Consider the following 23356-nt stretch of genomic DNA (forward strand, 5'->3'; position numbering starts at 1 on the left):
TCCAACCAACTGACCCACCTGCCAGGGCTACCCTATTCTTGTGATTAGAAAATTTAAGCCATTTGCATTTAAAGTGATGATTGATAAATATGTATTTACTGCAATTTCATTCTCGTAACTATCCCCACTGTTGTCTTCTTCTTTTTCTTCAAGAAGACCATTTAGCATTTATTATAATACTGGTTTGGTGGTAACAAACTCCTTTAATTTTTTTTGTTTGTTTTATTGCTTGGGAAGCTCTTTATTTCTCCTTCAATTTTAAATGATAACCTTTCTGGGTAAAGTAGTCTTGGTTCTAGGTTCTTGCTTTTCATCACTTTGAATATTTCATGCCAATCCCTCCTGGCCTGAAATGTTTCTGTTGAGAAATCAGCTGACAGTCTTAGTGAGCTTCCTTGTAGGTAACTGCTTTTCTTTTAAGATTCTTTTTGTCTTTAACTTTTGGCACTTTAATTATGATGTGTCTTGGTGTGGACCTCTTTGGGTTCATCTTGTATGGGACTCCCTATGTTTCTGGACTTGTGTGTCTTTTCCCTTCACCAGGTTTGGGAAGTTTTCAGTTATTATTTCTTCAAATTGCTTCTCAGTTCTCCTGGCTCTCTCTCTTCTCTTTCTTGTACTCCTATGATGCAAGTGTTGTTATGATTCATGTTGTCCCTTAAACAATCTTTATTTTTTCAAATTCTTTTTTTCTTTTTGCTGCTCTAGGTGTTTTTTGCTACCTTGTCTTCCAAATCACTGATTAATTCCCCTACTTCATCTAATCTACTGTTTATTTCTTCTAGTATATTGTTCATTTCAGATACTGTATTCTTAATTTTGACTGATTGCTTTTTGTGGTGTCTATGTCCTCTTTCATGCTTTTGAAGTTTTCAGTAAGTTTCTTAAGCATCCTTGTAACCATTTTTTGAACTCCATATCTGATAAATTGCTTGCCTTCATTTCATTTATCTTTTTATGTGGAGATTTCTCTTGTTCATTCATTTGGGTATGTTTCTTTGTCTCCCCATTTGGTTGCCTCTTTATGTTTGTTTCTATGTATTAGGTAGATGTGTTATGTCTCTCAGTATTGGTAGGGTGGCCTGATTCAGTAGGTGTCCTGTGGGACCCAGTGGTGCAGTCTCCTTGATCATCTGAGCTGGGTGCTTCACAAGTGTCCGTTGTGTCAGTTATGTGGGCTCTCCTGTTGTAATTGAGCCTTGATTGCTATTGCCCATTTATGTGTGGTGTTGATCCTCAGGCTGGTTGACAGTGAGGATTGACCCTGACCACAGTACAAGCTACTGTGCAGGTGTTGCCTGCATGAAGTGGATTTCGCCTCAGCAGGGTCTGGTGCTTGCCAAGATCTTCCTTTGGATACGCTACTCATGAAACAAATCGGATTCTGCTCTGGTGTTGTCTGAGTTATCCTCTGGGTGTGTCTGTTCTGGGGCTTCTTGGGAGGGCCTCTGGTGCAGGTCAATGTCAGACACTGACTGTGACTGGCCATGGATAATGTGTTTGGAACTATAAAGTGATGCACAACTTTTGGCTACCTCTACTGTGCCATGGCATATGTAGGAAGGACAAAGCTGCGCACCAAGTCCAGCTTCCACTAGCACCAAGCCCAGTGGCAGCTCAGCAAAACGGTCAAGTGTCCTTGAGATCTCTCTCTGCATGCCTCTGCCTACTACCTGCCTGTTAGGCTCAGCCACTGAGCCTCTAGTGATACTTGAGTTGCATGAGGTACGTTCTCGGTGAGTCACCAGGTAGGGTCGAGTGGTGTTCATCAAACTGATACAGGTTCAAACTCAGTGCCAGTGTTGGGTCTGAAGCCACTCAGGAAATGTCCCAGGGTATACTTAGTCTGGCCGCCATCCTTTGTGATGGCGCAGGGTCTCAGGCAGTTGTCAGAGTGAGGCCAGAAGAGTTAATCAGGCCCAAACAGATGAAGATTTGGCCGTGTGATGGGAGGGCTCTTCACTGGTAGGGTGAACAAGGGAAAAATGGCTCCTGTCCTAGAGACACACAACTTTGTCTGTTCCAAACTCTGTCAGGAGGTTAATCTCAGCAGGATGGGGCTGTCAGGTGTCAGGAGGATGGGACCAGTGAATCTCTTGTGAAGCAGAAGTATCAGTCAGGCTTGGGAGAAGGTTGGAGAAGTGACCCTTGCTCCTGAGCTGCACAACTCAGTCTTTCCCAGAATCTGCCCACAGATCCCAGAGATCAATGGGGAAGAGCCATTAAGAGTCCTGAGCATAGAGCTGTGGGGAGCCCCGGGGGTGGGGCTAGTGGATCTTTTGTGGTGGGAAGCACTACCGGTCAGTTTCATGGGAACATGGGTGGAATGGCTCCTGCTGCAAAGCTATACAGCTTAGTCACTGACACCCCGAGTCTGCCTAGACCAGTACACCATGACCCAGGCAGCTGACTCCTCAGTAGAGCATAAGTTCTTCGGAGTGGGGCAACAGATAGTCCAGAGTGTAGAGCTATTTCATTTCCTGATGACTGATGCCATATGGAGGGAAGCTATCTACCCGAGAAAGATGATGTCTGTAGTATGGGGGAATGACTCAGCATAAGAATCCTGGAGGCTATCCCTTCAGCTCTCTCTCCACAGCCACAAACCCCATTCCCTCCTCAATCAACTCTAGTCCCTTCTGACCTCCCTCTGCTGAGCCCAGGGTGAGTGGCTGTGAATGAGATTTTGTGCTTTGGCCCTTTAAGAGGGCGCCTGTGTCTCTAGCACTCTCATCTCTCCCTGGCAAACAGAATCCCTACTGATTTTTACACAGCCAGATGTTATGTGGATGCCTCTTCCCAGCTCTGGTGCTCCAGACTGGGGATCCTGACCTGAGGTGGAGAGCCAGTACTTCTCAGAGGGAACCTTTGCAGCTGAGACATCCCTCTGGAAAAGAGGACCTGGATTTGGATGCTGTTTCTGAGGAAATTTCTCTGGGACACTAGCCAAGTAATTTTCTTCTAAATACTTTTTGTTGTGGAAGCATCTGTATTTCAAAAGAATCTCTCCAAAGGCTACTAAAATGCTTTAGGGATGCCACCTCACTATAGTACAACTGCCAGTTAGACAGAGTAACTGTTTTCTAAGAAATAGTTCAAAACCTGCATAAGGAAATCCCCCACTTGAAAACCCCTAGTGAGTTAAATACCTTTTTGGCAAATTATCTTGGGTCCCAAAAGTCCCTTAATGAGCACATGTTTTCTAATAGGTACTAAAAACTTATGATAAAATACTTATGATGAAAAATAATAAAATGGCATAATTTAAAACGATTCACAAGATAAAAAACAAGTTAAACCAAATTAGGATGGTAGCTCTATCTTTTTTTAATAGTTAAATATAGAGACATTATCATCTGATGTGACACAAAAAATGTTTTTTCTTCTTTTTTTAAAGATTTTATTTATTTATTTTTAGAGAGAGGGGAAGGAAGGGAGAAAGAAATATTGATGTGTGAGAGGTACATTGATTGGTTGCCTCTCGCAATCCTCTTACTGGGGACCTGGCCTGCAACCCAGGCATGCGCCCTAACCTGGAATCAAATTGGCAGCCTCCTAGTTTGCAAGACAATGCCCAACCCACTGAGCCACACCAGTCAAGGCCAAAAAGTAATTCTTGAAAAAAAAAAGCTCAATATTTCACCATCTAATACAAGTCTTTTTGTTTTACTTATAGCTTCCTGGCCTTGTGTGCACACATACAAAGTTGCATGTTTACTCAGTGCTACTTATAGTCTGCCTTTTGTCACTTTGTGTACATATGTGTGTATATAATATACAATATATATTATATATTATATACATATAATATACAATATATATATTATTTATATAAATATTTTTCTATTCCTATATAACTTTCACCTCAGAATTTTTACTGGATGCCTTACAAAGAGGGCATCTATTAAATAAACTTAGATTACTATAATTCTTATCACATTATTTTATTACTTATAATTTATTACAAAAACATTTTTTAAAGATTTTATTTATTTTTAGAGAGGGGAAGGGAAGGAGAAAGAGAAGGAGAGAAACATCAATATGTGGTTGCCTCTCGCACAGACCCTGCTAGGGACCTGGCCTGCAACCCAGGCACATGCCCTGGCTGAGAATTGAAGAGGCGATCCTTTGGTTTGCAGACTGGCGCTCAGTCCACTGAGTCACACCATCCAGGACAAAAGAAACATTTCTTAAATGTACTGAGAGATGTATACATATAATGATTGTGTGTGTGTGTATTATATACATACACGCACACACGTAATCATTACCAAACGTTATAGATATTAATATGTATATATTAGTACTTAAAAATTATTTTAGAAATATTGTAAGCACCTTATAAAGAGCTTCTTGATCCTAATAGTCTGTTCTTTTGCCTGAGTGTCTATACAAATTGAAGCCTGATTTCAACCATCGGGCCTACACTGCCCTGGTCCGTACCTTGTTGGCCCACACAGTATTGGCACTTCCAGTGTGTACGTGTTGTCTTCTTTTTGCTGTGTGAGCGCATCCATTCACAACAGTGACAAAACAGCATTTAACTTTCTAATGAATTCTTTTCATTTTCTGGAAGATCCCTGCTTTGAAAAGAAAAATAAAGTCACTTGCTTTTTTATGTGGTTGGAATGCTAACACCAATTATCTTTAATTCAGTCTTAAACAGGAACAAATAACTCAACCTACTTGCATACTTTGTTTGCGTTGAAGTGAGGACATGAGTAGTAAAGCTGAAATTAGAAAGAAGTTGATCATAGTAAGATCGGTGACTTCATCCTCCCCAAAGGAAGTGAACAAGACATCCTCTTTGATCACTGCTCCCTTTCTGATTTGGAATGAACTTTTGTGCCACTCCCTCTAAGGGCATTTAGAATCAGCGGTCACAGCAATATTGGACAACTGGCACACATTCTACTAAGTGGGGATGATAGTGAACTAAGTGTGAAGTTATGCATTTTGAGCAAGGAAATCTTGTAAATTTGCAAATCTTACTGCACATTTCAATCAGCAGATAGCTGTACTCAGTCCAGCAGTAGAGCAAAAGACTACTGCAGGTTTTGTTAAGTTGTAAACTGGGATAAATTTGCATAATTACAATAAACTTGGCATTGGATTAATTAACAACAGACTGCCCTCTAGTTAAGACTTGCAGTATTATAGATTTGTGCACCTCTGTGTTCTGGGAGGCCATAAAGATATAAGATGTGATTAAAAAATGGGAGGACTGGGCCTACGTGCTGCACGGCCCCCCGGTCCTCTGGACCAGATGGCCGCCCCTTTTGTCCAGGGGCACCTCCCACTCATTCTTCTCTGTTCCCCCTGAGTGCTTTACTCCTGTGTTACCACTGTGGCTCCGCTGGGCATGAGGACTCCAGGGCACTAGTTGAGGATTTTGAAGCCCTTCCACTATCCTTTCCTTCCACCAAAGATAACTTGGGGTTTTTTGGTGTGTGTGGGGGGGGGGGGGTGGGCCGGGGGGTGGTTAGGCTTATTTTTGGAAGGGTCATTATTTCTCCATGAAAAGTCAAATTCTGATTTCCAAGTGCAGAACACAGATGTTATTAATCTGTAAAGCTCATGTCCCCTCTGATGTAAATGTAACCTGCTAACCTTTGATTTTGTTTTGCCAAACTGAGCCCAGTTTTTCTCCAACAGCAGCGCACATCACAGTAAGTGGGGTACTTGTTTAAGATAATCACAAGGAAAATTAACTCTCAACAATCTTGATTCTTTAGCTCTGTGGTGGGACCTACACATTTTTTTTAAAAAAGCATCATTACTTGATTTTGATGTTGTCAGGATTTTGAGAACAATGTTTCAAATGCTAAACTCAAAATCTAATCCCCAATGGAACTTTCAGGGTCCCTCATTTTATTTTATTTATTGCTTGATGAGTCAGAGGTTTAACCAGTCACTTCTCCACCTGCCTCAATTATCTTTCTCCTAGTCTTCACAGAAACTGATCTTAAGGAAGAAAGAAGACATTACTGAGATAAGATTCCTGTGTATCTTTATTTATACATTTAGAAAAAGAGAACATGGAATCTTCACTTATCTCTTTCGTGCGGAAAAATTTATTTAATTTATTTTTATATCAGTCTTTCAATAATGTACCTACTACAAAATGTCAGTTTTTACGCAAATATGTTAGAGATGCATTATTTAATTGGAAAGGTGAACTATTCATGGTATTTTTTGAACTTTTTCCTCTAGCGTTAATAAGTAACTAAAAGTCTAGAAAGCAAGTGAGCAGAATTAATCAGCTGAGCTTCTTGTATTTTTCCATTTGTGTTCTTGGCAGCAGAAGACAATGAGAATTCAACCCACCTCATGGGGCCTGGGAGGCTGATAAGAAACAGTTCAGGTTCCTATCAGCCCCTGATGATTCCTGATCTAGAAACCATTTGAAATCTTTTGTTTATTGAGATCAGAGATAGTGCAAGATGAGAAATGCTTGTGCTCCCGTAAGGAATTTCAAGTGCATATGCACCATGACATCCTTCAAATCCAGAATCCGAGTGAATCCAGAGGCTGTAGATCGGTCCTTGTATTAATTTTCTAGGACTGCCTAACTGAGTACCACAGACTGGGAGGCTTAAACTACAGAAACTCAGTTTCTCACGGTTCTGGAGGCCAGAAGTCTGCAATTATGCTGTTGGCAAGATTGAATCCTTCCAAGGACCATGAGGAAATGACCTGTTCCAAGCCTCCCTCTGTGGCTTGGGAATGCCCTTCTCCCTGTGTCTACACCATCTTCCCATTTGGTTGCGTCTGCAACCAAATTTCCTGAAACAGATTCTTTCTTACAGGGACACTAGTCATATGAGTTAGGGTGTACCCTAGAGACCTCATTTTTTACTTAATTACCTCTTCAAAGATCTTTAACTATGGTAATATTCTGGGGTACTGGGAATTAGGACTTCAACCTAAGAGTTTAGAGGTAGGGGAGACACAGTTCAGACCATAACAGTCCTGAGTGTCTTGAGTGAGCAGAATACCGCAGACCGGCTTCCTCTCTCAAATGACAGGCTTGGGTTGAGTCGTCTTTAAACCCCTTTCCGCTCTAAAATTGTAAATACAATGATATTAAATTTCAGGTTATATGTCTAAGATCTTAGGAATTAGCTGGAGATGACTAGTGTTAACACTAAAATATTTTCTCACTTTCTGTTTCTACCATCCAAGTAACCCATTGCCTTCTGTTAGCTCTTAGCTGAATTCTGAGAGAGTCTGCGTGATGGGGCAAGGGGAGCTCGTTTCCCTAGAACCCCATCATCCACCCATTCTCATCAATCTGTGTGAAGTTCTGAGTGAGGAGTGAAAATGTCCACTTTCACTTTGAAATATCTAATTTTAAGTCACTATTAACATGCAATTTTAAATGACTAAGAATTTTATTATACTTTTACATTGGGATAAGTACTAGACCTGTATTATAAGGTACAATTTTAAAAACAATGCATTAAAATATAAAATAATATTTCTGGTCTTTTAAAACATAGTTTTTGGAACTTACACATATAAATGAATGTACCCCACAATCCCCAAAGTAGTTAGTCTGTATGGGTGACTACACATCCCTGCTTTCCTCAGTTACCACAGTCAACCGTGGCCTGAAAAGGTTAAATGGAACATTCCAGAAATAAACAATATATAGCTTTTAAATTAAACACTGTTCTGAGTAATGTGATGAAATCTTGTGCCATTTCACTTCATCCGACCTGTGATGTGACTCATCTCTTTGTCATGTATATCTGTGTTGTACATACCTGCCTGTTAGTCACTTGGTAATGGCCTTGGTTATCAGACTGTTGTGGTGTCTCAGCGCGGTGTTCAAATAACCCTCATTTTATTTAACAATGGCCTGAAGGCACAAGCATAGCCTAGTGCTATGTCACAATGCCTGCATCATTCATCTCGTTACATAGGCAGTGTGTCACCCCACAGCACAAGACGAAGGGTGAGTACAGTACAAAGAGATACTTTGAGAAGTAGAAAGACCACATTTGCATAGTTTTTATTACCATATATTGTTGTAATTGTTCTACTTTATTCTTAGTTATTATTGTTCATCTTGTACTGTGCCTAATTTATAAATTAAACTTTATGGAGGAAAAGTCAGTATATATAGGGTTCAGTACTACCTGCAGTTTCAGGCAACAACTGGGGGACTTAGAATGTGTCCCCCTTTGGATAATCAAGGACTGCATTATTAGATTTTTTTTAAAAGATTTTATTATTTATTTTTAGAGAGAGAGGAAGGGAGGGAGAAAGAGAAGGAGAGAAACATGAATGTGTGATTCCCTCTCATGTGGCCCCCACTAGGGACCTGGCTCACAACCTAGGCATGTGCCCTGACTGGGAATTTAACTAGTGACCCTTTGGTCCATAGCCCATGCTCAGTCCACTGAGCCACATCAGCCAGGGCTGCATTATAAGATTTGTTTAAGTCAGTTTATCAGCCACACAAGAAAGTCAGCCCATGTTCTCTCAAGATGTGTAGAAATAGACATCATTCTGAGAAATATCTCTATTTATTCATAGTTCAGCAATAGCACAATGATGCTAAATTATGAGAGACTTTGGGTTAGTCTTTGTGTTTATCATCTCTTTGACAGTCCAGCAACTCATGATGCATTCCCACCTTAAGAATCCATCAGGGTGTGCTTAATAAGGTATTCTTCTCTGGCAGTGTTGCTTCAGGAAGTACACCAAGATTTAATCAGGGCGAGTATTTACTGCAAACTGTGGTCACCATTTTGTGGGGATATACAACCAAGTTTTCAATTTCATAAATTAAAAAATTAGGTTCTTTTAATGTGAGACCTCTTTATGTCCAATTTTATTTAAGAAAGAAGGCAAAATTTTCTTATCAAAGAACTCTGCCATTATAAGTGGTGATATATTTAGTCTCAGTTGAGCAAAGAGAAATAAAATAACCCTGATGACACTACTTTAATGAAGTATATCAAGTTAAAGGTGGACAGTTATGATGATGGATTTAGGAAAATTATAGTACTACTGTTGAAACCTAGAGTAGCAAAAGACAGAAGATTTATATGAAGGATTAAATGTTAATAATTCAAAGACTTAGCGCATTTTCCACCTTCCAAATTCTAGGCTGCTATTACAGATTCACCACTGTCATTACCCAGACTTTCTAATCTTATTGAGAAAGAACAGCACAAATGATAAATCAATAAAGATCTTTAAGTTTAACATAATCCGGCTGCCTCCTAGCTTTAATCCTAACTTTAAGTTGTCCCTTTTGATTTTTTTCATTATACAACTAACAGATGTCCAGTATGGGAAAAACAGATGAGTTAAGCAAAATAAAATAAAACAAAAAAATCAAAATAAAAAAATAACCCCACAAAACACAAAAAATAAGTCACTTATAGTCTCTCGAACTAGAAATGAACTCTTATTTGTTGTGTTAAAATAATTTCTTGCTGAAACATTTTTTTTCCATGAAATGTTCCCCCTTTCCCTGCTTCTTTCTGTTTTCTTAATCCCCGACCTGCAGCACCGAACCCTCTGGGTGACCATTATTCAGAGTACTCTGGCCCACACAGCATTTTTCTGCACCATCCAAGCACAGTGTATTCAATAAACTCCCTTCTGGGCTTCTGCCACTTCCCCCCAACTCTCTGCTACTTCTTAAAATCCTTTTCCAGTTTGCTTTGAACTTCACGAAGAATAAAAAAAGGTAATTTTTTACTTTCTTTTTTAAAACTGTTGTTCAATTATAATCGTCTCAATTTCCCCCCCACTGCTCTCCCCTGCCCTACCCCCCAGTGACCACCCCCCATGCCCCTGCTCCCTCAGTCAGTCCCCGTCCTGTTGGCCATTACCGTGGGTCCTTTGTACATGTTCCTTGATGACCCTTCCCTTCTTCCCCCCCATTATCCCCCTTCCCCCTCCCCTCTGGTCACTGTCAGCCTGTTCCTTATTTCTACTTCTCTGGTTCTATTTTGCTCACTTGTGTGTTTTATTCACTAGATTTCACTTATAGGTGAGATCATATGGTATTTGTCTTTCACCACCTGGTTTCTAGCTCATCTCTCAGGGCCAATTGCTTCACTGATTTTTTGGAATAATCCTAAATGAGAGTTTCAGTTTCTTCAAGTGGTTTGTTCAATTCAGTCTCTGAGATGGTACTGTATTTGTAACTGCCATGATAGATCTCGAGTGTGTGCAACTCCTGGGAAAGTGTAGAGAGCTTGTCAAACGAGTGATGTGCATAGGGGTTGCCATCAATTTCTGGGTCTGGCCATTCCTGCTTCATTCCTTCTACTTAGTAACCTTGTTTGCTATGAAAAGTGATTCATCACTGATGCAGATAATTAATGAATGTCCATTTGTTCTCTCAGTTTCTCATCATCTAAAACAAGCTGCAAACTCTCAGGCAGCCCTGTTTGTAAGTGTTTCCAAAGGAGAAAATTCAAAGATTCTAGTGCAGGAGGATTTCCGGTCTCTAAGTATTTGTACTTTTCAGGTCCCCACCCTTGCAAGGGACTGCACTCTCCGGGAACACCATCGCTGTTGTCGGACAGTCAGTGCCCAGATTGGTCAGAGGGAAACTCTTGCTTCCTCCCAGACTGCAGAGCAGGGCTGGAACGTTCTGCCCTCTTGCCAGCCAGAACCCCAGCCTTGGTGATCCTGCCACAGTTTTCCCAGACCAGAGGGCTTGGGACTGACTTCTGCCAGACCACCCTCACCGCCCCCACCCCACCATCCCTCCCTGCACCTACATCCAACATGCATTTGCTTTGAAGGTTCATTGTACACTAACACTTAGGCCCTGCCAACTCTGCCAACCACTGTCTAAAAACAAATTGAGTTGTCTGCGTGCCTACATGTAAGAAAAATAATTAGGAAACTAATTGTGAATCTGAAACAGAGCCCAGATTTGGGCTAGAAGTGCCAAATCCTCCCGTAACCACTCCTAATTATGGATTATTGGACAAGTTAATCTACTCTGTGCTCAGCTTTCTCAACTATAAAGTAAGACACTTAGAATTCTCATGCATAGTAGCTTATTGTAACTACCATGAAGCGATCCATATATGTCAATGGACTTTGTAAAAGGCCGGACAATGTCATGAGAGAATAGGTGAACAACTCTGTTAAGGATTGGTGCTCTTGGCATTTATTTTCATAAATGATTCAGGAGAGATAGAAGCACATTTTCTGGTTTGCAGAAAATATTAAAATCCTGCAGATAATGAAAAACTCAAGGAAATTCATTTTAAAAAAACCTATCTGGAAGTTGAACAAATGTTTATGGCCCCTTTCTGCTTTGACATGTCAAGATTCTATGCGATTGCAGCATCTGTGGTTATGGTTGGCCATATGATTCCACTACGGTGTCCAGTGTTAAAATGTTAATTACCTGTGTGGTTCCAGAGACACTAATGTTTAGTTATCCTGATAGCAAGCTGCTAATGATGTTTCTGCTGAGGACCTCAGATACTTCTCCACTTTGGCCAAGCCAAGTTCCTCTGAGTGTGAGCTGCCTAGAAATTCCTTCCTGGATATCCACCCCCACAGCTCACAACCTGCACTTCCATCATGTAGCTGCCCAAACATCCTCTTGTTTAGTGGCCTTCCCAGAGCACTCTTTCTGAAACAGCATTGCACCAGCCCTTGAACTCTCCAGGACATCACACTTGCTTTATGCTTTCAAATAGCACGATTCCTCTCTGACAAACTATGTATTTCTTCCCCTAGGGGATGTAATTTTATGTGTCAGTGTGATTTGACCATGGTACCCAGCTATTCAATCAAACATTATTTTGGATGTTTTGAAGGTATTTTTTAAAAAAGAAATTAACATTTAAATAGATAAACGAGTAAAGCAGCTTACCCTCCATAATATGGGTGGGCCTGATCCACTTAGTTAAAGGCTTTAAAAGGACAACTGAGGAAGGAATTTTGCCTCTGGACTGCTTTCTCTGAACCCCACTGGCTGGCCCACCCCATTGGATTTTGGATTTTCCAAGCCTCCAGGATTACAAAAGCCAGTTCCTTAAAATCTCACTCTCTGTCTCTTTGTCTCTCTCTCCATACACACATGAACCCCCTCAGTCCTGTTTCTCTGGAGAACACCGACTAATACATTTCACTCACAACACACTCTACGAGAACAGAGTCTTTATCTGTTCCCTGCTCTGTTCTGAGATATCTCTCTGACACGTAGTAAGTACTCAACTAGTTAATTGATTAATGGAATAGCTAATGTTTTTATTCCCAGCAGTATATACAATTGAGGTTTCTCTTTTTAATCTTTATTACCATGACTATTTAAAATTATTTTTATTTCTCATGTTTTACCCCATTTGGTTATCATTTACCTTAGTTTATTCACATTTCAGAGATTTGATTTAACCAATTTTCTGGCTTTTTCAAAAGCCTTTCTGATAAAAATGTTTCGAACATTCAGATCATTTAGTTCTTTGTGGGTTTCTGGCCTTGTCACAGCCCAAATGCCCCAGTTTCTGCCTGGACAGTTCGGGTTAAATGTTTGCATACTGCAATTTTGAGTTAATGCAAAAAAATAGTTAAGAATACAAGCTGTGTGGAGCACCGCTCACATCGTATAAGGAAGGCAGCAGTCACAATGTGTTCTTCAGGCCCATCTTTCTTTTTCATTCTTGACATAATTTTTGGATGCTGAACTAAATAAAAAATATTTCCAGAAATTTGACTCTGTGAGGCAGAGGTGAGCAAATATGAGAGGAGGTTGGTATCTGTGCTTCACAGTCCAGACGTTCGCAGCTCTTCCCTGCTCTGCTCCAGGTTTCGCGTGTCTCAAATTCTGATTGTATCTTGGTCAGTAGATTTTGATTTTCAATCAAAACCTTCAAAAATAAAACAGAATGAATTGGAAAGTACATTTCTTGTAGCCAGCCCCCAGAACGCTGAGTACATGCACAGTTTTTCAGAAATAGCATTAATGCAACACTCCGCAAATGTACACCGTGCTACTCCCCTGAGCACTTGATCATTTTAACCCGGGGGTTGTGGGCCTGCTCATGCTGTAGTCTCGTGAATAGTAGATGAAATTAGCACCCTCTGGCCAGAGGACACACACATTCACACACTGTTGGGTATCAAGTCTGAGTGCCTTTGACTTGTCAGTTTTGGCGAGCTCAAAACCTATAAACGTCTTGGAGTTTAAATCTGTGCCATTTTCTCCAGTTTCTGGAGAGAAAGGAGAATTGAAAGAGAAGTGATGTCTCACTGTTAACACCCTCTTCACAGCAGCTGAGGTGGCTGCTGACAGAAGAGAATTGCTCCTACTCAGCTCCGTTGCTTAGAGCCTCATTCCCTCTGACTACTGTAAACCAGACTCACAGACCTCTTCTAGCTACAGAATGACTTTTACAGTGAGTGGAGAATTTTCATGTGCTGTCAGTGTCCAGAGTGTTAAATGGTCAGTATATTTAATTTCAGGCTGTCAAATAGAACAATGAGGTAGTTGTGGAAAAAGTTCTTAAAAATTGGAATGATTTTCATTTGAAAGCCCTTCCCATTTTAGCGATTAAACAATTGGTATGCTTTCAATCACATTATTATTTTTTAGAGTGACCAATTTAATTATTATTCATTAGCTATACATTTTCTGATCTAGAAGAAGGGCTAACATTGTTAGAATGATAGGATGACCTGTAGAGAAAGTAAGAAGTAGCGAACTATGATCCTGAAAAGATAAATAGAGGCTAATAAAATTTTTTGTTCAAAGCTGCATGAAAAGATCATCGATTCAAACGTGTTTAATGAGTCATGCAAATGTAATGTGTAAAACATTCCCAAGTCATTAATCTATTACACATATCATGCCCATGTGCAAATCTACTTTTGGAAACTTAACGTTCGTTTTTGGTTACAATCTATGTTTTTAGTCCCAGAACGTGGCACATAGTAGGTGCTCAAGAAATGTCAGTTGGATTCAAGAGTTAGCTGTTTGAGAGGAAAGCCAGCATATTTCGGCATAATTCCTTAGATCTGTGTCTTAGTACCAGTTGTTCTCTACATGGAGTTGTTCACATACAGAAAGTGAGCTGTGTTCTGCAGAAAGTTCACCTGCCTCTTGGGTGCAGGGGTAACAACACTGTCATACTAGTTAGGAGACTTAGAAAAGCCCAGCTCTCTATCTGTTGCTAATGAGCGACCCCAAACAAGTCAGCTATTTTCTTGATATTTTGGTGGCATTTTCCATCTTGAAAGACTGGATTTTAGTATTGCATTTTGAAATACCTTCATCTCAGGAAGAAAAGTGGTCAGCCACATCTTCGTGGCTGTGTAATCTCTCCTTCTGTGTAAGTCCCATGGTATCCCGTAACGTGAAGGGAATACAGGCATTGATAACACAGGGCAAAGGGCTAAAATGGGAGAGGTAGGGACCCCTGTGGTAGTGACTTACATGTGTGGAACATTTAGTTCTCTTGACTCAGAAGATGTCAGTATTATTATGGTACCATAAGGTATGAAAACATATATACACGATGAAAACTATGAAAAATAACCTTGAGAAAAAAATCCTCAGAACTAATAGATTTTGTGGTACTTAGCAATATAATTTTCTTATTCCATATAAGATGAGAGATTATTTGAATTTATGTTTGGAGAGATAAAAAATAAATGCTAGGGAACCTGAGAAAAGAATCAACTGGAAATCACTCCCAAGTGCTTCCAAACATTTTTAGGGGCTGATTTTTCTAAGGAGCTCTAGTCTGTAACAGATAAATTTGACACAAATATCATTTAGACTTATGTGCATTTGTCTTCAGAAGAAGGGAATAAAAACAGATTAAAATTGGTTTTCTATTAAGTGAAGTTCATTTTTTTTTCTGAATAAAAGTGAAGAAAATTGTGTTGGCTTTATCGCATGATTTGGTAACTAGGAAGCATGAATTAAAACTGTTGGTTCTATGGCCATGTATAGAAAAAGGAAGAAACAGAACATGCTATAAACTAAGTACCAGGTTTGGAAGAAATGATCACTTTTTATCTTCACAAGAACCCTTTACCTTTCACATCTATAGATCAGGAAATTGAGCGTCAGTGAAGTTATATAACTTGCCTGAAGCAGCACTGTTGGTGGCAGAGCTGGGATTCAAACAGCATTCATACTGAAATTTCATGTTTTTCCCTACCCTACTATGATGCCCCTCAGCGGAACTTTATGATAATAATAACGATAATAATTAATAATAGTGCTTACCGGGCCCATGTGTATTATGAGCCAGAAATTGTGCTAAGACCTTTAAGTACATTATTCCATTCAATTAACAAACCTATGAAGAAGAGATTATTTCTACTTTACAGACTGAAAAAAAAAAAGAATTTAAGTGACTTTACCCACTGTCACCAGACCTCCTACCACTTATGATGCTGATTCTAGGGTAGCTTAGAGAACCCGAGATCTGGACTGCCATTCAATGGATCTATCTGCTCTGTTTTTGGAAGTGAGTGGGTAGGAGGATGGAGCCCCAACACTGATTTTGCCTGTGTACCACGGCAAACACAGCCATTTTGGGCGATGTGTCCTTGCTTACCAAGTTACTTAGTTCAGAACTCAATAACATTTTCTTCATGCTTTTTTTTTGCAGATACTTACTTCTGAGCTGTTGGAATCCAGTCAGAATGTTACTAAAAGGGAGGCTGGGTGCCCAGCCGGCCAACAGCGTGAGGGCGAATTCTGCTGTCAGCCATGTCTTCCTGGTATGTTACACATACATCCGGCAATCAGAGTGGCAACCGGGGTGGAAAATACCGTGTGGTAATAATGAAAAATATTTTTACAGTGTTTGGCTCTCCTGCATGATAGCATTACTGAAAAAATAGAAAACTATGAAATTATTTTCTTGAGACCAGTTCAATTCATCTTTATCACACCTGTTTGACGAGGGAATAAATAAATATACTTTACAAATGATACGTATGTCTGAAATGAGAAGATTTATCTACCTAGTTTCATTTTGCATTAACAAAAGGAGACTCATTTGTGAATATTAAGGCTGGTCACATCAGAAATGATGAGAATGCATCATAATTGTGGCACTCTGAAAGCAAGTATCTCAGTACTTCTCCTCAATTAGAAAACACTGAAGCCTGCAAAATACATTTGCATTTTGCAGCTTAATAACTAGCTGAGCTGGAAAAGCAACAGACAAAAACCGACGGTTTTTTAAAATCAGTATTTTGAAATGCAAACCAGTTTCAGATCGGAAATCCTTTAAACATCAGCAAAATGGAAGCTAAACGAAATGCAATTGCACAAGCTTTTTTCAACATGGAGTACATTGACCACTGTTTCATACAGATATGAATCTTTTCTTGCTGCTTTGTGAAGTGAGACAGGAAGGTAAAGGAAAACAATTCACGGATTTATGTGCCAGGCTGCTGGAACTATAAAGGGTTGTCATACGGGGCCATGGTTGGCCTCCCAGGATTTCAGCACTCAGGCTGCTGTACAGGCATGGGTCCTGTTTATAAGAAGATTCTGCCATTCTTCCTTGGCCTCCTGCCCAGGTTTTAATAACCCTAATGGAAGCTCTCTCTTATAATCCAATCCCTTTATACTTAAACTCATTTACTCTTCCATAACTAGGAACAAAAAATGTGGAATCTAATGAACAAACTGAACTAACAAGGAAAATGGGGGCAGACTCATAGATGGAGAGCAGGATGACAGCTAGACAAGATGGAGTAAAAATGGAAGAAGCACTCAAGGACATAAACAACAGTGTGGTGATTGCTGGGGGGACGGTGTATAAGGGGACTAAATGGTACTGGGAAAAAATACAAGAAGAAAGAAAGAGAGAGAGAGAGAGAGGGAGGGGCTTCTTGACTTTTTATAACTTGCTAACCACAATCAATTTGTTCTGTGAATTCAAATCTTTCATATTTTTTGAACCTAAAATGCAAATTAAAACAAAGATAACATGCTTCACATTTCAAACTGTTCAGGATTTTTGTCTGTTTGCTTTTTCTGTTTTGCTTTCTTTTACATTCATTTAAAGAGTGCTCTCAGCCCTGGTGAAGTTTGCTTTTGAGATAAGAACTCTCATATACCACCAGCTCTTTTTAAGAAAGAAATTTGGATATGTGGATCAAAAACATGAAAAGTTTTTACCTACTGATACAGTACTTGATTAACAAGAAAATGTCTTAGGAAAATAGTCAAAATAAAGGAAAATATTGAACAAGTGACATTTCCTTATGTCACCCCAATGATGTGCAACCCATCGATGTGCAACTAAGTAAATTTTGGAGTATTCAAAGGCTGGAATATTATGTTCAATCACAGTCTCATTTTCTGTTATATTTCTAATATAATTCTCAATGGACACAGATTCCCTTAAGGGATTTCTAACTGATCTGCTGGCTGAATTAACTAATTCTCTCTGCTCCATCTCTAAAACACCCTGGGTGGCACCCCACACCTGCTGAGCATGCCTTCTACTTCTATTCCCTCTTGTTCCATTTTAGGTTGTATCAGTATTCAAACTGCTTCCACATCTCTTTATGCTTATTGGTGTTGTGACACAAATATGTTATAATTAAATATTATATAACCAATGGTATATAAATACAAAGAAATACAGATTGTATTTCTGTGAAAACTAGTTGGAATGCTTTGGAGAACTTCACTAAAGTTGATAAACTGAGCTGATGAATTAAGTGAGGGCAAAATCAATGGAAAATCATAAAAATCTTGAAAGCCTTTCATACAGATTATTGGTGTCTTTAAATTTTATTTCCACCAATAAAGAAAGGGATGAAGAAGGGAGGAGAGAGGGTACGAGAGAGGAAGGAAGGGAAGGAGAGAGAGAAGAAGAAAGAAGGAAAGAAAGAAAGAAAAGTCATTCGTCAAAGAGGACAATTCATTTAGATACCAAGATAATACCACTGGCAAGCAAATAAAGTTGTGCTTTGGCTTGGTTTTCTTTTAAGTATTGCCACAATGTTATAAAGCCCCGATGCACTGTATTTGAATTCGGTTCCAGGTTTCCATGGCTTGCCTAATTTTTCTATTGATGGATATTATCTTTATTTACTAAAATATCATATGTGTCTAAATTAATTTGATTATGTAGTAAGTATTGTTTTGTTTTATCAAAACCAAGCCTCTGAGGTTGTTGAGAAATGGTGTACCTAGGAAAGATAGCATAAATTATTCCTGCTGCACATGTGAGAAGAGCAGATTGGACTTTGCTTATTCTTCTTAATTAGTTATGCCATTAGTAATTAGAGTCAGTAGTCCTGCTTTTCTCTTTGATTCCCCATTTTATTTTGTCTCCTTCTTTCTCATTCTCTATTTTTGTGACCTAATCTAGTTTTCCCCACAGCACTTATCACCACTTGATGTCATATATTTATTCGTGCGTGCCTTCTTCTCCCGTGAGAATACGAAGTCCTGGAAGACTAAGGCTTTGTTTACTTCCTGTAGTGCCTTCAGCTTCCAGGAAGTGCCTGGAACACAATAGGCCTTTAATAAACAGCTGTTAAATACATAAAATTTCCAGGAGGGGGCACTGTTGTATAATGCTCACTAATAGCAATATAATGACTTGTTTTATTTTTGAAGTAAATGAAAGCAAATATGAATATTATTTGAAATTGTGTGCTTTATGATAACAAATCTGATGATAGAGTTTGTTATACGTTCCTACCTGCCCATCACAACATACTCTGACCCTTACTGGCAAAGGAATAGAAAGAAAGGGGAGAAAAAAAGGGCTGTGAGCCTTTGCTAGGCAGGCCCTGTGCAGTTCTGGAAGCAGTGCAAGAGAGGGATTATTGTCTCCATCAAAGGCATGAAGAAATGTAGGCTCAGAGAGAGTAGGCACTTTGTTAGAGATCCTAGGGATACTAAAGATTAGGCTGAGGCCCTTAGAACCCAATGCCCTTTTCCCTGCACTGCACTGTCTCTCACCATAATCTGTGGACTTTGGAAAATAGAATGAGGAGCCAGAGTAAGGTGAATGCTTTAGGTCATGGCCATTGGCAACCGCCATGAATACATACCCATCAACCTCTCCTCTCCCCACCAAAATGTAAGTAAGGCATTCTTTTCCCCAGTGCATTTGGTCACTCTAGCCTCTTTTGTTCCCCTGTCCCATGTTCCTATTGTTAATCATCCTATTTCTGTGTCTATCTTCCTTCAGTCATTCCTTCAGCTGTTGTCTTTGGAGACTTTCTGTCCCTGGCATGATTTTTACAATGACCATCTCCTCTATTATATTCATAGATTAGCCAACTCCCCCTGTGTTAGCAGAGTTCTACTGCCATCCTTACATATTCCCCATGCTGTGGCGTCCAAACTTGCTCCATTCTATTCTGGGCAGGTGAACGGAAACGCAGTGACTGCAAGGCTGACGGGGACAAGCTATTCTGTGAGCCCTGCCCAGAAGGGCGGGAGTACACAGACACGAAACATTATTCTAACAAATGCAGACGATGCAAAACTTGTGATGGAGAACAAGGTAAGTGTCTTACAAAGCAATTGAAAGAGACCAGTTGTAGTACTCCATGTAGAATCATTTGTAATACAATTGGAAATGGGGACCTACTCTGGTGCTATGTTGGCATACAGGGAGGGACAGGATGGGGCCGACTGGGGTGAATGAAGCAGGACCAGGGACTGAGGTAACCGCTGGTCTAGACACTTAGGAGCCAAGCCTAGGCAATTCTCCCAGACGTAGCAGACTGATTAAATATGAACCCTGTGAACAAAGCTCCTTAGCTCCCATCAAAACTGCAGAAACCTTTCTTTTCTGCCTTGATTTATGTTTTTTATGTAATGGCTCTTGTTTATGGCCAGAAAGAGCTCAGAAACCTTCAAATCCAAGGACAGAGGATCCCGAGAAGAGGGTGGGATGCTTTACCTTCTTTGGGGATCTGGTTGTTCTGGTCATTCCAGTTGGGGCCCTGAATTTTCATGAATATCCCAATCTATTTTGATAGCCCCAGATTAAAATATAGTGGAAGTACTCTCAGTTCTGGTTGACATTAAGGACTCTCTGGGGATATGTTTTTCTTGTCTCAAGCTCTAAAGCAATATTTCTCCAGCTTGGCTATACATTAGAATCACATAGGAGCTATGAAAAATGCCAATGTTTAGGTCCCGCCTTAGATCAATTAAATCAGAATCTCTAAGTGAGAGCTTTGGCCTTGGTCTGCTTGAGTAGGTCCTGGGTGGGACCCAGCAATCTTCATTTCTAACAAGCTACCAGGTGGCGCTGATGCTGTTGGTCCACAAGCCATGCCTGAGTAACCTGGCTTTAGGCTGGAAGAGCAGGGGAGCTATTAAAGCAAAGGGGGGGCTGTCTTGGTTGCTGGATTGTCTATCCACTTAAAACTCTGCTAAATGTTTCAACCATTTCAACCTGGAGTTGCCTGTTGTGCATTTAAACACCAGTTGCGTCAGTAAAGGCACGATGGTGCGGCGGCTCTGGTAAGTGGCGGATCTCAGAAGTCTACGCAGCGCCTGCCCGTTATGTTCCTAGTGCATTTATAACTAGCTGCTGTGGTTAATAGTCTGCAAATCGGTCTTCTAGGCTTTGAAGTGGAAATAAACTGTACAACGACCCAGAATACCAAATGCAGATGTAAACCAAACTTTTTTTGTAACACTCTTCTATGCGAACACTGTGACCCTTGCAGCACGTAAGTTTTAATCTTTTTTGATGAAAACACTAGATATACCTTGAGAGATAATGCCTTGCTAGTGGGAAGCAACATGGGCTGAGAGCCAAGAATTTGGGATCTAGGCTTGCTTTGCCTCCAAACAACTAGATACCCATCTGCTCATTCAGACAGCCAGTCTCCAAACAGGTATTGAACCCCTCTTGTGTTCTTGACAACTGCTGGCTGCTTAAACTATCAATATGAGCAAGACACATTGCTGGCATCCAAGCTCTCAGACTAGGGCAGAGAGAACCAAAAAAGGCGTGGTTATTGAGTCAAGGCCATGTGGCAAGCATCAGGAGCGCCTAGGGTATTAGGAGTTATATAGAACCTTTCAGCCCTGCCTGGGGAGATGCAGTGAAGATATGACACATGGCTTGAGTCTTGAAGGAAGGTGCACCTGGATCCAAAGGACACCTCAGACAGGGAAACAGCAGCTACAAAGAGACAGAGGAAGGTCTGGAGAACACGGTACCCGTCTGGAGCATGGGACAGATAGCAAAGGAGCCAGGGCCTGATCATGAAGGGCCTTGTCTTTCATGCTGAAGAGCTTGGTTTTGACCCAAAGTTAGAAAACCTGATTTGTGCGCCTCACTTTTCTTCTGATTAACTGAGTGAGCTGACGCACATCACTAAACCTCTCTGAGGTTTCAGTTTCCTCATTCATTAGGACACAAGTAATGCTCACTTGTCTCATTGGTCTCATTTCTGTGAAGATCAGTTTGCGTAATATATTATAAAAACAGCTTTTACTTTGTTAAGACATCAGTGTGCCTCTTTTTCAACTTGTAATTCATCTTAGGAAATATGTAGGAGTTACCTAGTAGGCTTGAAATGTAGGGGCATCATGCCTGATGTCTGTTATTTACTGGAAAAAATGTAGGGCATGTGCACTTACCCTTGCCTCTCCTTTCTAGTGCCAAGTGTCTGAGACAGCCTTCATGATGCCAGAAAAATAAGTGGGGATTATGGGTAGGGATTAATATAAGTCCAATAATATTAGTTATTTCATAGTCTTGATTTAATTTTCTTCTCACCATAACCCCTTCAGAAGGTAATATTATCTCCATGTTATTGGTGAGCAACCAGGCTCACATTGGTTACGTAACTTGCTGAAGCTCACCTGGTTAGATAGTGGGCGGAGCCAAGCTTCAATTCAGACAATCTGACTGTCAGTGAAAAGGGAAACCTGTACAGGCCAGCTGAGTAGGCTCCCTCGGCAGCATTGTGGGCATTGATTATTGTCTGGCCATTTTTATTCTATGACACTTCTTTGAAATTGCTTTTGTAGTTTATGATTGCCTCCTGGTATTTTAAGAACACAGTTTATTGCCAATTTTATGTTAGGGTCTATTTCAGCCTTTTTCCTGTCAATTCTTTATTACCTTCCTTTAACTCTGAGTATTTTAAAACATAGTCTTTCTTTCTTCATCCAAACATCCATATTATGTTATAAATTTTTACCAGTGTTAGAGGCTGCTCTAGAAATATTTGAGGGAATGTGTTTGATGGAGATGCAAAAATGAGCGTAATGGCCCCTTATTTATAGTGTGTCATTGAAAATGATCAAGGACTCAGTCCGCCAGGCTTTTTGAATCTCTTCTATACTTTTTCTAGGTGTGAATATGGAGTCGATGAGAAATGCACACCAACCCACGACACCAAATGTAAAGAAGGTTGTTATTATGAGTATATTCTCCTTTCTCCTATTCCCATAGTAAAATACAAAGAAAACCCAACCCCTTTGGCTTCTTTGAGAGAACCTTGTTTGATCTTACAGACTGCTTATTTTCATGTAAAATGTCCAATGTTCCAATCTACAGGATCCAGAACCTACTTACTGTGGTTGTTACTCCCCCTGGGGATTCTAATATTCGGACTAATTTATTGGTGTAAGTTCTCATTTTGTTCAAATTGCACCTTGAAATAACTTGGGAAATACTTGTTCAAAGAATTCCTCTGTCTCCTACCTATAAGAAAGCTTCTACCAGGTAGGTAGCTAGCTCTGTTACATTGTTAACTCCTGACACTAAATGCACCCATGAGAGCTAATATGAATAGATTGTATTATCCCTCAGCTACTGTTTTTGAGCAGCCATCTGGGGACACTGGGTGGGTATTCCCGGTGTCCCTATGTTTTCATCCAGGCAGCAGCCGGGGTGTCCAAGAATCACCAGCAACCCTTCGCTGTTCACCGAGATTGCATTATGAGAACACGAGATGCAGGGGTGCTCCTGGGAAAGGCATTGCAGGGGACACTTGATACATCGTTTCTCTCAGTGCTTCCTCAGCCTTGTTCAAACTCCATGATCTTTTTATACGTTCTCCACCATAATTTAAAATACTGTGCAATACATTTTAGGCAAGTTAAATACCAAGTAAAATCAGCCAATAAGCCAAAACTGGATGTAATCATAATTCCTACAGAAAAATCCATATAAATCATTTGCAACACACAGGGCGGTGCAGTTTCAGTCACTCAGAAGCACCCCGTTTTTCCTTCTCTGTTTCTTCAGCTCCACTGAAGGTAAAGAGTGGCCTTTAGAGGCTGTTCAGCCAAAAACACACGTTCATTGTCTAAACACCACGAACATGCTCGCAGACCTGCAGATTCCCTTCTTCCAGCCCCTAGTGACTTCAGGACACGTATTTATTA

General features: G+C 40.2%; 1 protein-coding gene across 1 annotated transcript in view; it reads left to right on the forward strand.

Moving 5' to 3' along the window:
• The window catches only part of FAS (Fas cell surface death receptor), a 34405-nt gene that overhangs the window by 7179 nt on the left and 3870 nt on the right, over positions 1-23356 (forward strand). Inside the window, exons 2-6 of the mRNA XM_045854694.1 lie at positions 15618-15729; positions 19359-19496; positions 20571-20679; positions 22318-22376; positions 22524-22592. Coding sequence (XP_045710650.1) covers positions 15618-15729; positions 19359-19496; positions 20571-20679; positions 22318-22376; positions 22524-22592 — 487 coding nt within the window. The remainder of the gene's footprint in view (positions 1-15617; positions 15730-19358; positions 19497-20570; positions 20680-22317; positions 22377-22523; positions 22593-23356) is intronic.

Source organism: Phyllostomus hastatus, unplaced genomic scaffold, assembly GCF_019186645.2.
Source record: "Phyllostomus hastatus isolate PE091 unplaced genomic scaffold, TTU_PhHast_1.1 phas_scaffold_1066, whole genome shotgun sequence".
NCBI classification, from domain to species: Eukaryota; Metazoa; Chordata; class Mammalia; order Chiroptera; family Phyllostomidae; genus Phyllostomus; species Phyllostomus hastatus.